This window comes from Athene noctua, chromosome 21, assembly GCF_965140245.1.
Source record: "Athene noctua chromosome 21, bAthNoc1.hap1.1, whole genome shotgun sequence".
Taxonomy (NCBI): domain Eukaryota; kingdom Metazoa; phylum Chordata; class Aves; order Strigiformes; family Strigidae; genus Athene; species Athene noctua.
Window position 1 is genome coordinate 5253606 of NC_134057.1, and position 15876 is coordinate 5269481.

The 15876-nt window shown below is 48.9% G+C and overlaps 1 protein-coding gene across 1 annotated transcript in view; it reads right to left on the reverse strand.

Moving 5' to 3' along the window:
• The window catches only part of COL13A1 (collagen type XIII alpha 1 chain), a 92513-nt gene that overhangs the window by 27967 nt on the left and 48670 nt on the right, over positions 1–15876 (reverse strand). Inside the window, exons 14-22 of the mRNA XM_074924327.1 lie at positions 12817–12933; positions 12282–12323; positions 11391–11417; positions 10624–10659; positions 9240–9302; positions 8587–8613; positions 2914–2946; positions 2097–2123; positions 1394–1456 (exon numbers count right to left, since the gene is read on the reverse strand). Of these exons, the coding sequence (XP_074780428.1) occupies positions 1394–1456; positions 2097–2123; positions 2914–2946; positions 8587–8613; positions 9240–9302; positions 10624–10659; positions 11391–11417; positions 12282–12323; positions 12817–12933 (435 nt within the window). The remainder of the gene's footprint in view (positions 1–1393; positions 1457–2096; positions 2124–2913; positions 2947–8586; positions 8614–9239; positions 9303–10623; positions 10660–11390; positions 11418–12281; positions 12324–12816; positions 12934–15876) is intronic.

Here is a 15876-nt window from a genome sequence, read left to right on the forward strand (position 1 = left end):
AAGCAGTGTCAGTTAGCAGCCAAGCTCTGTGACACATACTGGCCTTGAAAAGCAGTGAAAACAGGAGTGGCAAAAATGGCAAAGACGATGGTGTACAACAATGCCTGGAGAGCAAGGCCTGCGGGCTGAGCTGTGTGAGGCAGCATGGGCTACGGAGGATGCCCCAGCACAGTGAGCAATGCAGGGCATCCAGAATTCACTTGGAGAAGTGACTTTGCTTAGTTCACCATAACATCTGGGCCATCTTTTGAATATCGGAGCTCAATTAGTGGTCTTTATGTTGAGGTTAACTTCTATTTAGCCCATTCCATCCAGCTGCAGTGTTCTATTCAGGAGTCTGCATTTTGCCAGGACAGAGAGTGTTTTCAGAGATTACCATGAAGAGATGTTTCAAATGCATCATCAGAAAAACGTGTGTTCTTAACCTGCAGTACTCACAGCTCCAAGACTTAACAACTTGGACAGATTACAAATAACAATTCAAAGCCTCTTTTCCCCAGCTGGTGCCTAGCTCTCTCCACAACAGCAGCACACCAGATCAGCAAGGCTAGCAGAGTTCCTCTCGGTGCCATGCTGTTGCCTGCAGAGGCTGGTGCTGCACGCCAGTCTCGTCAGAGCTCAAGGACACACATCTGACATGCAGGGGGGTTGCACCAACGCTCCAGGAACAGACATGCACTGTTGGCTCCGTGGAAAATAATTGACTAGCAGCAATATTCTTTTTTTTTTTTCCTTTTGGCAATTCTAGAGTGCAGTGACCCCTTTCTCCAAGGTAATTTGGCCTCCAGCCACCTGTAAGGCTCTTCTCCCCTGCCAGATCATGCACATTGCTGCTGTAAATTAATGCTTCCCTCCCTGGAAAGAAAGAAAACATTTGCAGGACCTTGTACCCAAAGAAAAGGTTTGGCCTTTGGGGTTTTTGTAAGGATATAATCTCTAATCCTGTCCCAGGCCTCTGTGAATCCCTGATTCTGCCTTTTCATCTAAGGACTAGTTTTCAATACCCATGCCTATAAGAGCTACTGAAAACATCCTGTGCTGCCTGAACAATGATGTAAAGAAGCAGATTTCTTGAGGAGGAAGGTCAGATTACTGAATCTCTGTTTAGGGTGTTATTTCTGGAGTCAAAAGATGCAGGACTGTCCTTAACTGTTCCCAGAACAAAACTGCATCCCAGGCATCTCATGCTGCCCTGCCTGCCACCAGCCCCCCCACCTCCTGCAAGCAGGAACACGCAAACACACTTCACCAAGGGGGCAAGAGCCAGAAAAGGACACATAATCCCCTGCAAGCACGACAATGCCACAACAAAGCAGGCTCCCGCCAGCTCCCGCTCGCAGGGAACACAGCACAGCACTGCTAGGACACCAAGCCCAAACACACAATGTCCTACCCGCTGCCCCCTCTTCCCTGGCAAACCTGGGGGCCCCATCCTCCCTGGGACTCCAGGATCTCCCTTTGTGGGGAAGAAAAGAGACAGAGAACGTGTCTGTTATATGGCTGTCGCATGCTGTAACATAACCCAGTGAGCCTCAAACAAGAGGAGCCAGCTGCTCAGAAACCAAGCCGGCTGCTTAGGGATGGAGAGTGATGGGGTATTTTTGTACCGTGCCCACCACAGGAACTCAGACCAGGTCACGCTACACTGAGTCAAGGAAGACTGCAGGGCAGTGCACGCGGTTCATGACAGAAGAACAACCCTGCAGTTACTGCAGTAACAGGGGAAGGCTTCTGGTAGACACTGAAGTACTGGGAAGCAGAAGGGACAAGGGAAGGGGGAGAGGGAACATACTTGCTAAGCAAAGTGTGCTGTGCATGTTTTGTGGAGTAGGGAGGAAAGGGGGAAGGTGGCTGCAGGGTATTCCCATCAACAAAGGCGTGAGCAGGAGGGAGGGAATCTGTAGTGTGCTCCCTCTCACTTGGCATCACTGTATGCTACTACCATTTTGTACACTGGCAGGTGCCATTAAGGTCTGGATTTGGGCACTGGGAATTACAAAGCCATTCTTCAGTTCACTCAGCTGCTCCAGGAGATGAAAAGAAATAAACAAACACACCAGAAGTGCAGGCTCCAGAATAAAGCCTCCTGAGAGTACCTTTTCTCCTGGAGTCCCGGGCTCGCCCTGGTGGGGAAGAGACAAGAAAATAAAGTGAAAAACCAGGAGGAGAGAGTACAAATCCTCCTAGAGCTATCAGAGTGGAGGAAAGAACATTCATCTATGGAGGCCTTGGGCTTGTAAATAAGGGCATGAGGATGATTTAAATGCGTATTTGTGCCCGGAGCTTATTTTATTTCCTAGGCTGCTGTAAGAAACCAGCAAGCCTCAGACAAGTGGCTTTTATAAAACTGAGTAGCCACCTTGCAGCACTTCAAGAGAAGGTTTATCAGATACAAGAGAGTGTAATAAAACAAGACTCATCCGCTGGCATTAAGAAATTTGCACAGGAGCAGAGCAAGGCTGAGGCTGCAGCTGGGACTGGGAGGAGGCTGTGTTGATACGGGATCAATGTGGCATCAAGGAGCAAAACTCTCCCCACCAGCCCTGGAGATAGGTTCTTTATTTCTGGTTTTTTCCCCAGCAGTTGGAGGGTATCAGGACAACAGGTCATTGTCTCATTGCGCATCTTGGATCCCCAGAGTAACTTCTAGCCCCCTAAATCTGCATCTGGCCCTTTGCTCTGTTGCCATCCCGACACTGCTGTGGAGTATCACGAGTTCACCGACCTCTCTGCCCAGAGAGTGCGGAGGAGCAGGGGTGCTGCTGGAGCAACTGCCAGAAGCAACGGCAGTTCTGATATTCCCCTTTAGTGGGAGCTGTTCGACCATTTTCCTGTGCCTTGCGCTCTCCTAACTCCAGCCCTTGCTCTTAAGCGTGCCCTGCTTAAGCCACTGCAGTGTAGTGTAAAACTGACCTTCACCCCTGCGGTGGCCATCCCAGGAGCGCCCTGGCAGAAAGAGGAAAGACAGGAACATCTTTGAAATGAATCGGACACAAACTTCTAAAAACAAAATAGTATCACCCATGTAGAACTAAAAAGGCAAAATCCACATCTTTTCCTTTCCAGAACTCAGAAGTGATGCTGTAACACCACAAAGCACGCATCCTCCTTCCCTGTGCAGGTTGTTCACCTACGGCAGTGGCTCCGCTTTCCAGAAAGCTCCTCCAAAGGCAGACATCATGAGCACAACCCGGTCAAGACAACCAGATTTCCACCCCCCCAGTTTTAGTCCTGCAGGTGAAGCAAAGGCCAGCAAGCAGAACACCATCAAATAACTGAGGAATGTAAAGACAAACTGAGGATCAAACACCCAGTTCAGAGCTTGATCCCAGGTACATCAGCTCAAGCCTCCTGAAAAAGGCCAGCTCGTACCCCAGAGCCTTGGTCTTGCTATTTCCCCTCATTGGTTTTTTTTATCACAGAAGACAAACCCTGCAAGAAAATGTTTTCAGGAGAGCTCTGAAGCCAGCCACCTTAGGGGAAAAAAAAAAAAAAAGACTTCCAAGCACTGCGATTCAGGCGTCATTCTGCAGTGCAGAGCAAGCCACCACGAGACCACGGAGTCCAGCCTGCCCTGCAATCCGAGACAGGTGCTTCGAAACCCCAGGAGGCAGCTGCTCCCACAGGGACAGTCACATTTCCCTCGACAGCACTGATGCAAAAAGCAGGTCTTCCCTATCAACCCTTTGCTCTGAAATCTCTATATGCCCTGTGTTAGTATTAGTTAGGTCCTGGTGAAAAAGTCCAGTTACAAAAGCAAATATGAGGGATAACAAAGGTCTGAGGAGAGGGGAGGAGGGTCTGAGGAGAGGGGAGGAGGTGAAGTAGTGTTAGAAGGTGGGAAATGAGAGGGGTTGGGATGTAGCACATGAGGCAGAGAGGAGGACTGGGAGCCAAGTTCAAAGTGAAAAGAGCTTGGAAAAGTTCAAACAAGGAGGAGTGGGGAGCCAGAGAGCAGCAGGATCATACCTCTCAGCTTTCTGAAACAGAAATCAGGGACAAAGCTAAAAAACACAAGGACAGAAGATGGAGATCAGGGATTCTATGCAATAAACGGGGAAAAAAAGCATTCCAGATCGTCTCAGGGTCAGCAGGTTTTAGTGAATACAGGCTAGAGTCATGAAAGGGATTACATGCAGCAAGTGGCTCGCGTTAGTCTTTCACAGTGCAGTCGAGATGCCTGTTCCTCACTCTTTGGCCTTTAAATGGCAGTGAATGCAGATGGTGTTATTTTCTAGGATTCATCCTAAAACTGCAATGCACACACATGCAGGCTTGCTCACACACTGACCCTGATTTCATCGCTGCAGTAGTCTGGGTTCACACTTGTATAACCCCACCGATGGCAGTGGGCTAACACGCATCACAGTGATCACTTGGGACCCCCAATTTACAAAACACCAATTCCCTAGAAACATCAGCAATTGGCTGCTCTCACTAGCATAAAGCATTAAGATCCTGATGTTGCAAGACAGCATCGGACTGGGCATGCCATTTGCTTCTCCCACCATTTCCTTCATAAATTAAGCCCTATATTTTGCAATTTAGAAGCAGAAAGAATTCAGCCTGAGGATAGTCACTGACTAACAGACACACACACAAATCCAGGTGATGCTTGCGCATCAGGGACAGTCGAGTGGTATGGGTGAGATCAGGCAGACAAAGCGTCACTCCGCTGTTTACAAGGTACCTTAGTGCCATGTCTTCCTGGCAGCCCTGGCATGCCTCTCTCCCCCTGGAAGCAGAGCAAGAAACACAGAGAAAGAGAGCAAGAGACACAAGATGAGTCCTCCCAGGGCTCTGTGAGGAAGCCCGCTGGGTGAGAGGGGGCACAGCCCATTTCCCAGCCTGGCTCTCACCAAGCTGCCTGCCCTAGCCAGGGCCAAGTCCCATCAGTGGTACCTGTCCAGCCTGCTGTGCACAGCAGCACTAGCCACAGTGACAACACTGGGAGCAAAGACAGTCTCTGTACCCTGCTACCACATCCCACACTGTGGCATTCTGCAGGACATAGGGAGTCACTCAGTCTGCAGTGACTGTAGGATGAACAAACATAGCTGGAGAGACAGAGAATCTGAGGGTTGCCTTGTATTGTCAGCCTGAATTTTGCCTGGTGGTAACTGGAAAATAAAACATCTTCAGACAATCTGCATACTTCTGTTATTTTGTTCTGGATGTTTAGTCCTTGCTTGGAAGGACTGTTCAGCAGGGATATATGTACATGTTTTTTAAAAAGCACTTTCTGTAACTGTGGCATTGCATGAAGAGTTTTGTAAAACATTTTGTAAAATACTAATACCATAACATACATGATCTAGGCAGTGTGGGCCCCTCCCACCCTATGCAGCATACTTAACTATGGTATTTTCAGCTGTAAGAATTAAAAAAAAATTACGAATGCTTTGTACTGGAGAAGCGGGGACCACGCTCTCTCCTTCCCTCCCAACCACGCTCCTGGTTTGTTTGGTTTGGTTTTGGGGTTTTTTTTAAGTGAGACCAAGCAGAGGAGACCAACGCTTTCTGCTGGGAGGCACCCACACTGCTTTCAGAGGCTGCCCCATGTGAAAGTAATTCTCCATCCCAGAGACTTTCCTGGAAAAAGCTGCCTGCCTGAAGAGCTGTTTAATAACTTAGCGCTGCAAAAGCAAAGACATCCCAGTGAGAGGGAGGCAGGTAGCTCCTTGCAGGGGGCAAGTTACAGAGCAACCACCCCACCCTGCATTTTCTGATGATAGCCTCACCCCCCTTGCCAGCCCCCACTAGCACCGGCAGGATCACACAGGCACTAGAGCTAATTAGAGAGCAGGAGCAACAAACATGACACTGCACCATTAAAGAGCAGGAAGAAGCCCCAGAGCCAGAGAATAAGCAGGAAAAGCAACTCTCCAGAACATCTTTAAACCCTTATGCATCTGAAAGCCATTGGAACACAGTGAGTACCCACTGGGCCCATCCCTTTGTGGTCCTCCGATGCCCTTTGGGCTGTACAGGGTGCCATAGCCAGGCAGCAGCCACCCACCAAAACCAGCACTGGAGTGGTATAGCCAAGCCAGAAGCTAGGAATCATCACCAAAGGCAGATATGAAAGGCCAAATGCCCAGCACAAATCCCCAGCGGGCTCCAGGAAGGCAGTCAGCAGCACCTCCCAGCTCTCCTGAGCTTCATGCTCATTTAGGAAGTACCTCTTCAGTCTCTTTGGAAAAGTTATGCTACGCCTCTCCTCTCTAACACAGAGGAGACTCTCACACTCTACAGCTGGTGTGAGCAGCTTTACACCCACTGGGTGCCAATCAATGACAGAGCACACCCCACGCTGATCAGCTCATTAGTGGTACTGGCTATGGGCTGCCAATTAAAACAGAGACCCTTCCTTTTCTGCTCCTTGCTGTGAAAGACAGATTATGAGGGGCTTATTGAGCAAGGCTGTGGGCATTTTTTTTATTGCTCTTTCCTCAGAGCCTGAGAAAAAGCCTCATCCTAAGGACTTTTCAAAAATAAATAAAGAAAATGTCATTAAAGCTGAACGTGATGGCTAAGCAGGGGGGCAGTGAGTCAAATGCTTATTCAAATGACCCAGGTGATCACATTCACTGGTTGTCTAATGACCTTCACAGGACACAGATAGAGGTCTCAATATGATCAAAGTACATATGGTGGCCACAGAAGAAAATAGCTAAGAAAGAATCTATGTTGTGCAGCATCTGTCACTGGGTGGGGAGAGGTTATTACGTGAACAAGGGGTGGGTGAGAAACCAGCAAGCCTCTTCAGGCCTGAGGTGTTCTTCTCTGCCAGCAAAAGCGGTGATATGCTATGTAAAATTGGTCACTACAGTTAAACTGTGTACCCTAGTGTTTGTCTGGGACTCCCCAAAACAAAGAGGAGGTAAAATCTAGCCCAGGTAACTGCATCCAAAGGTGGAAGCATTAAAAGCCTTCCAAAGAATCCTCCTAGGTGGGAGGACAACAGCAAGAAGCAGTTTCCAAAGACAATAAATGCATGTGCTGTTGGATGTTCAGGAGCTGCTACTGGGTGATGTCTGGCTGCTGATTTAAGGGTACCTCTGCACTTTCCTTTCAATTCCTCTGAGCAAAGAAGAAAGGGAGTTGAGAGAAAAGTGATCCTGACAATAACAAATGAAAGTCTGTGTGTGAAAGAAGAGGCCGCTTTGGGACTGGGGAGGTGCCCCTTTGGAGCTGCAATTTAGTACCACAAAAAGCGCGGCAGGTTTCATCTCCACTCTTTATGAAGTGGGATGAATAAGGGCCCAAGTAGCGAGAGCGTGTCTCCAGGGTCGCCTTGAGTCACTGCTCTTGAACACAGAACAGGGAAGGCTCTCGCCTGTGGATGACCCTGAGGCATCACTGGAAGACTTGGAGCCCAAGTCTTTGCCAGAGCCCCAGTGAAGGGCTGAGTGGTCTTTGTACATGGGTGCGAGCAGAGCAGGTGTCTGCTAGCAGGGAAACATGGGAGTATAAGCAGGAGTGGAACACAACTTCTCCTTCCAGGCTTTTCTCCCTCCCAGGCCATGTTCTAACTTCAGACCTCCAGTTCAGCTTAATGAGATTGCACCTGGCTGTTGGAACAGCAGCAAACAAACTCCTAGGCCCCAAAACACATTAGTTCTGGGTGCAATTCTGTTTTCATTTACACTGGCACAAACCAGAAGCAACGCCTTTGTGCTTGACAGAATTACACTGATGTGAAGATGGACATGGGGGAACCTTTGGACTTTACATGCACCGCAGTATTTCTGAGGAGTTTTCTTGTAGGAAGACAGTCGCTGCTCTTCTATTCAACTATGAACCCAGAGCCTGCATTCCCAAAGAACATTTCTTTAAACTTGATGCAACACATCCACATTAAGTTCTGAAGGGGCCTTTCATCCTTTCAAATAGTAATCCACCCAGATGGAAAAAATATAGAAAGTGTATATGTTGCACGATAAATGAGATGCATACCACATACTAAATACTTGAAATGTATGTGTCACTGCTAATGCCTTTCAAAATATTACAGGACCAGTCTTTTCTCATGATGTTTAAGATGTATGGCATGACAGTGTGCTCTGTCAGGAACACTTGCCAATGTTGTAATGTTTTAAGCATAGTCTACATTGAGAAATATACTTTAAATATATGGGTACAGTAAATTTCAGTCAAATAGATAACATCTGGGCATAGACCATATGAGCCTGTAAAAAGTGTCCAGAAACAGACAAAAAAGCCTGGTGCCAAACCTCAGCCTGAGTTGCAGAGTTTGAGAGGATTTGATGCGTCAGCTAACCAGATTTTATGAGGAAACCCCAACCTAGCCCATCAAATGGAGAGATGTAACAAATCATTAGCAAGCTTCATAGTCAGAGACATGCCTTTGGTAAGAATCGAATTCCACCAAATGGATAAAGGCTGCTTTTATTGCCTGAGCTTGGAGTGTCTGCCTGTGGTTAATCAGAGCACAGATGTGTGCTCCATTAAACACCCCACAGAGCTGCCTCAGACCCAACTTCCTCCTACAACCCATCAGCCCAAGGAGCGGTATCTCCCAGATGATCTACCGTGTTAGAAACCCGTATTTCTCATGCCTACCTTTATGCCAGCATCCCCTTTTTCACCCTGCCCAGCAAAGGAGAAAGAGAGAGAGAGGAAACAGAGAGGTGCAGTGAACATAAAAGAGAAATTGAGCAAGCAGTGTAGTGCTAACAATAAGGGCCAAAGAGAAAGTAGCTGAAAGAGGGAGCATGTGCTAAATGCAGCCTCAGGCCTCCAGAGAAAAATGGCTCCTGATCATAACATGGCAGCAGCCTGAACACTGGCTGCAGCCCACCCCTTCCTGGGAATGCAAGGCAGTTTACGTCGCTGGAGTAGGTGCTGGAGGTCACTGTACTAACGCTTTCCTACATGTTTTGGGTGTAGATGAACCATCCAATCGTTTCCTGGACCAGAGTATCCTCATTCTCCCAGCCTTAATGCAAAAGCCTCTAAAAGCCAGGTAAATTTTACTCTTTAACATGCAGGGCTGAACCTGGCCCCAGTTCAGGACAGCAGGGAATCGCTCCGGCCAAAAATCACCCAGGCCCTTTACAGAGGAGCAAATTTTTCTGTTTACATGGTTTATATCAAGCTCTAGAGAACTGCCTCCAGTCCCTGACCTTCTGTAGTCCTTTAGTGTGTCTCTGGGCTTGTGTGCCACTTATCTGCCCTTGGGAGACGGCCCCACTGACTCTGAGTTTAAGGGTTACCTTAGGGCCAGTAGCTCCAGGGAGGCCATGCGCACCGGGCAGGCCTGACTCGCCCACCTCACCCTGGGGAAGAGAAGAAAGAAAAAGGAGGAAGAAGCAAACACAGTAAGCAGCAAGAAAAGGAGCCTGTGGCTGCCTGAAAAGTCATTGGAGATGTGAGAGGGATGTCCCACACAGAGTATCTCTGGGAGAGGAGCACCATTCTGTGTCCAGAAAGATAATCAGAGTGCAAAACATATGAACTGAAGGGAGTGGTCCCACAATCCTATGTCATATCAGAGCTCACATCTTTGTTCAACTCTTTGCCCTCTTTTCCCTTTTCCCCTGACCCACACACCAGGGAGGATTTTCTCCCCTACTTTCATCCATCCCTTCCACCTTTGCCAGAGAAAGGTCACAACCTCGGGCTCATTCCTCCAAGATCAGTGGAGGCTCTTCGCTTGGTAAGTAAATTAGCCAGGCAAGTTGTTTCATGTAAGAGGAGCTCGTAGGAGAGGCCCTCAGTGTGAGGTCATTGCAGGGACCCCCTCACCACTCCTGCGTGCTGAGAGCCGCCTGCCCAGTGCACTCAGAACAGGATGGGCTCTTAATGGAAAAACCGATGGTTCACTGGAAGAAGCGGCAATAAATTGTGTCTGTCTGCAGGAGTGGGCTGTGGTCCGCGGGGACTATAATTTCCACTTCCTGACATAACAAAAACTTCTCGGTTTATACAGAACTAATTAAAAAGCTCTCAGGTCTTGCCGTTTTGCTCACAGAGCACCCATAAAGTAATGTGGAGATAACACAGGACACAGGACACTGCCTGCTAGGAACATTCGCCGTCCTCTTCTGCAGCTGACATCTCTTTAGCAGTATCTCTTCATTCCCTCTCTTCCCTTTGATCTTCCTTTGGGTCTTTGCTCTGTCTCTCTCTCTCTCTCTCTCTTCATTACACCCTCTAGGCTTCACAACCCTGCTGTTACTTAGCTGCTGCTGAAGACATTCAGGCATTGCCAGCTTCTGCCTTTTAACCTGGAGCAGGATCGATTCTGTCCTGCTGTATTCCAGAGAGAAATACATAGCCAGGAATTTGGCCCTTTCCAGCCTCCTGTTCAGGTCTGGATGCACAAGAGGTAGATTTCAGCCTGGAAGTGGGCGTAGAGAGGCACACAGACAGGGAGACGACTGTACCACAGCTACAGGAGAGTTAAAGATATCTCTGGGTCCAGTCTCTCCTCATGTGGCTGATGGCAGGGGTTCTGCAGGCCTGTCACAGCCCCGTGTCTGGCAGGAGCAGAGCTCAGCAGAAGACTCCAGAGGAGTCCACAGACTTGCAGCGGTCATCCCACAAGGCATCAGTGCAACTTAATTCGTTTAACAATACTGGAGATCCCCTCCTTACCTTTCTGCCAGGGTACCCCTGAATCCCAGGGTCTCCCTGCAAAAGGCAGAAAGACAAAAGAAAGTGAGGCTTGGCCTGAGGACAAATTCCTGTGCTTTTTCCTGGGGTGATGCTGGGATGGAAGGGCATTCCATGAGGAAAATTCACCTTTTTCTCAGAGTGACTCCGCTGAGCTCCTGACCCTTCAGACCTGTGGGTCACTGTTCCCTGCACTAGACTGAGCCCTAGCAGGAAAGGCGCAATGGATAACTCATGCCAGCTCTGTGCCCCAGCTCTGCGGTCCCTAGCTCCTCACCCTGGCTGCATATCTCAAATAAAATCAAATGGGGGTGGGTGGTTGCAGCTGAAAAACAACAACAACCACACCCCCACATCCCCCCCACTCCTCGCACTTTGGCAAGTGAATAAATGGGAAAATGTGGCGGAGTTAACAATAGCATTGCAAAATCAGTTCCTGAAGTGCTGGTAAATGCTTTGAGAATGGATGAAGCCAATAAAGCTGTGTGTGGCAAAGAATTTTGCAAGAGGGGCTGATGAGGCGTGCCTTGCTCAGTCAAGATGCAACTCAGACGTGGATAAAACCCATGAGTCAGCACATGGGCTGGGCCCCAAAGGCTATACTGAGCTGGGTTAGAAATTTTTCTCAGCTATGAGATGTAATCTCCTTTCCCTCTCCTCCACCCATCAAAACGTACACATCTCTTCTTGCCAAGAGCATTCCCCTCCGTTACCACCTTGCTACCCCTAAGTGAGGCGAGATGTCTCACCTTTGGTCCAGGAGGTCCAGGTAAGCCCTGTAGAGACAAAATCAAAACAGACACTGCAGTCAGCAAATGTAGACAACATTACATGGACCGCAGTGTGATGGGAGATGCTGACTGCTTTGGTTTGAAATCCCCCTTTACAGAGATGTTTTGCACTGGTGAGCTCAAACATCCCCAATCTACTCTTCATGTAAATTAATACTATCTTAACACAGACACCCAAATAATTTCCTGCCCACAGTGCTCCATCCCCCCAGGCCTGGTCTCACTGAATCTGAAGACCAAAAAGCTGCTTTGCCTTATGCATTGTGCTCCAGAATCTTTTCTGTTTCTCTGTCTTTGCTTGGGAAACTTGTTCCAAGATGATTTGTGAAGCTCTGGAGTAAACCAGGCATTTCCTCTAACAAGCTAAACAGAGAGAATATATTAACAAACAAACCACTTGTGTTTTTAAAGGAGAAATAACCAAACAATTTACCTGATATGAACCATGAAGCATACCAGATATGTGTGTATGTAAATATAAATAAACAAAATATCCAGGCAGGAGCTGCCTTCCTGATGTGAGCAGATGGAAGGAGCTAACTACTCGAGATATGCTCTGATGCCTACACCACACCTGATGTTGCCTGCTTATGGCAGTTCAAATGTTTAGTCACCGCACCCTTGGCTCCTCAGAGCTCAAAGAGTGTAAGGATACTGGCAGGACACCCGACCCCTCTATTATGTGTGGAGAGGTGCTTTTGCCTCAGAGGACAAGATTTGCTTGTCCTGCTAGCAGGCCTTGAAAACACTTGGAGGTGGAACCTCCTTTCACGCTGCAGTCGCTGCAGGGCCAGCGTGCTATGTTTCTATCCGTAGCTCCCAGGAATGGAGCTGGTTTCTGGTACCCACCTTTCCATCTCGGCCAGGCTTCCCAGGTTCTCCCGCTCTGCCCTGTTGCAAAGGAGAGAGGCACATTAACAGGATTTCCTGCCCTGTCCCCTGCCATTTAGCAATGGTATTATTGTAAATGATGCTTCTGGTTTTGCCCTCTTTGGCTGCTTGCTGCCAGCCTGAGCACAGGACGGGGGCAGGACTTCAAAGAGGTCACAGGGATTCTTATCAGTCAGGTTTCTGCTGTGAGCAGGACAATTACACCCTGTGTGCTACTTCCTCCCCGTGGCCGTCTGCAGAAGCTGAGGAGGAGGAAACGGGCCTGATGTCACCCACTCACACATGCGTGTCCAGATAGCAGCAGCTAGGGTGAACACCTCTGCCTTCCCTCCCATACCCCCCCCTTCCTGGGAACTTCCCCACACATCCACATCCCCTGCAAATCTCCTGCCCATGGCTATCTTGGCTTCAGAAGAGGCAACAAAGGCCCGAGGAAACTGTCTGTGCCCTAGGGAAAGAGGAAGCAGAAAGCTTTTTTTGTAATTGGACTTACAGGTGGCCCAATTGGCCCAGGATGTCCTGGGGTTCCTTCGGGTCCAGCTGGTCCAGTGGGCCCTGGTGGGCCAGGGGGCCCTGGGGGACCTTGGATTCCCGCTTGTCCTTGTTCACCCTGAGGTTTGTTAAAACAAGGGGTTATCGGCAGGCAGAGCAAACCCTTCACACCACCGCCCCAAGGGCCCAAGGCAGGTTAGCCTGGCTGAAGCAGAAGAGGTAGAAGCAAGTCCCAGGTTAGTGCCAGGAGAGGTTTCCAAGAGGGAGGGAGAGCCCTGCTGAGGATGGCTGGGCTGCCCAGGCAGCAGGAGCCAGCACCCTACGGTTTGCAAAGACGTCTGAGGCCACCTTGTCAAAGCCCTCTTTGAAAGGGATCTACAGATAACTGAGCAGTCTAAAGAGATCTTTTTCTTCATTGAGTCAGTCAAGTACAGTTTGTATGTAAAGGACCAACATCTCCTGAGCTTCTCAGGACGCTTTCCAAAACACTTGACAGTCACATGTGAAGCAAAGCCTCCTATGACCACACTGGCGCTTCCAGGCAGAGCCACAGTGTCTTACCTCAGCCTGTTTTTCGCCTGTGCTATAATTGTTGGGCAACACTCCCTCTGTTTTGCCAAGGACCAAAAGTAGAAACTCCGCAAAACCAAGAGAAAATAACACGATCATCATGGCATTTCTGGAGCCCGCCCAAAACAGGCCTATGTACACCAGGCAGAGCCTGTTTTTGTAAGATTTAAGCAGCTAGTGCGTGCAGAGCCACCTGCCATTTTAAGCTCTCTGAAATGAAGCCGTTTCAGCCGGTTCCTCCCCAGGCCCCTCAGTAGCCATTTGGTGGCTGTGGCTCATGCCTCAGAAATGTCATCTGGCCCAAAGGACCTGGACTTGGGACCAAGCGGCGCTGAGGAGACAGTGGGTTGGAAGCGCCACATTCGAATACCAGACTGCTGATCTATAATTGATGAATCCAGCGAACTCCTAAGGCACCGTGGCACCCACGCTAAGCTGTTAGTCTCATGGGCTCCCCTCCCATTCCTCCTCCCTAGATAAAATATCACGACATCCTACTGGTAGTGACTCAATTTAAGTTTGAAAAACTCTCCTTAGTCAATCCACAGGAAGCCAGAAATCAAACATGGTTGTTTCTCAATTATAAATCAATGGGTGTGCAGTTGGGTCTCTGCTGCATTTATCCTCTCTACAGCCTTATACGCTGCTGCTGGGTAAAAACTAAGTCTGCTCTCATGCACTTGCATGTGCAGGAGAATGCATTAAATCTGTCCCCTGCATGTGCTCCTACCAAGAGTGCTGTTTATCCTGGCTGCCTTTAGTAAAACATGCAGATACAGGGATGTTTGCTTTATTTAGAATGATAAATGAAAGTAATAAGTGGCAAATTTCATCCCTTCTGCCATGAGCTCTATTTAAAAGAAAATTTCCAGCACGCGGGCCAGGCTCATGGGAAGCTCAGTGATGTGTAGAGCAACAGCCCTTCTCCTTAAAAGAACCGCCGCCTCGTCGCCTGACCCTCAGCCCATGCTGGGAAGTCTGCTGGGCCAGGCAGGAAAGGTGTCCTCTCTTTTCCCAATTTTGTAAGTGGATCCTGGCTCACCTTGTGGCCCGTGCAAGGGAACACACGATCCTTCCTGAGCTTCCCTATTCTCCATACTCAGTGCTATTCAACCATCCTGTAAATGGTCTCATGGCTTTTAAATTCGGGAAAGAATTTGGATCCAATGAAGATATGAGGTTTGGAGAACACTGGAGTGTATTTCTAGACTTCCTCTTGCCCTGACCTCTCAGCCCAGCTTCAGAGACTTCCTTCCCATTGCATCTTATAGCACCCCCACTCATGAGTGCGCCATGGGAAGGCAAAGAGGACTTTGCCTGTCTCACTTTGGCTCGTCCTCCTCTATTCCCACCTCAGGTGCTCTCTGTCAGCCCAGGCCATGCTCCAGATCTAGGGCACTAAAATGCAGCGTGGTGCTGGGAACTGCTGCTGGCAGCCTGGCAGGGGCTGGGGAGATGGGGAGAGCAGGAGCCCTGCCCCAGCATGGGGAGGGGCTGGAAGGGGCTCACCCAAACTCCCATTGACATCACCTTTGCGTTGCTGCCTTGGACAGAGCGTGCTCTGTCTAAGTGAGTGCCCATCCATGCAGATCTCCAAACGTGCTAAACATTATTACCACATCATTATAGTCTCATTAATGCATTCAGCACAAGACCCCCACAGATATAACTGGACGGTAAGTGGATACAGTAAGTTGGAGGTCAGGTGTCATTTTCATCAGATGTCATTCTATATTTTTAGCTGTGGACTGGAGCTATTTTTCAGTTCTTTTAAACACTAGTTAGCCACCCTGATTGTGCCCCAGCAATGCAATGCTTATTCAGTCTCCTAACACAGGTCTCAGTGCAGCCCGTGTCTCTGCTAAGCATTGGGCAAAGCGCTCTTGCTGATGTGCTTAGAGCAGCAGCAGCATTTTCCTCTTTCAGGCGCCGGTGCTAACATTTATTTTGCAGCCTCACATTTTTTCTTAGTATTCATGTGCTGGGCTCCTGGAATTGCCTGGTGCTGGCAGATCTGTAGGAGTGGATTACACTTTGCTGTACTTAGAGAATGAACACAGCAACAGCAAAACCAATCATGGCAAAATTCTCCGGTGAAGTTAGCCTCTGGGGACAGAGGGAATTTGCAGCCCTGGCTGACGACAGGACGCAGGGCAGCTATTCAAGTTTCCCACTTCATTCTGGATACGAATTTCAGCTTTCAAAGCCTTCCCAAGAGGTCAGTCCTTGGCCTGGCTCTCCAGACTGTCACTTTGAAGGGCAACCAGTGCAAGCCGTGGGGTTTTGTGTGGTGTGAACACTGAATCGATAGAAACTGAATGGAGACCACAGGCTCAAGCAATAAGGTCAGGATTTTGCCAGCGCTGGTCAAGGACCAGGCACCTCGTGGTAAAGGCCTGTATTGCAGACTGCAGTTCCCTGCTAGCATCTGACTGTCTAGACAGGCAGCGAGGTGACAAAACCCAGCCACTAATAGAGAGTCCCCAGCACA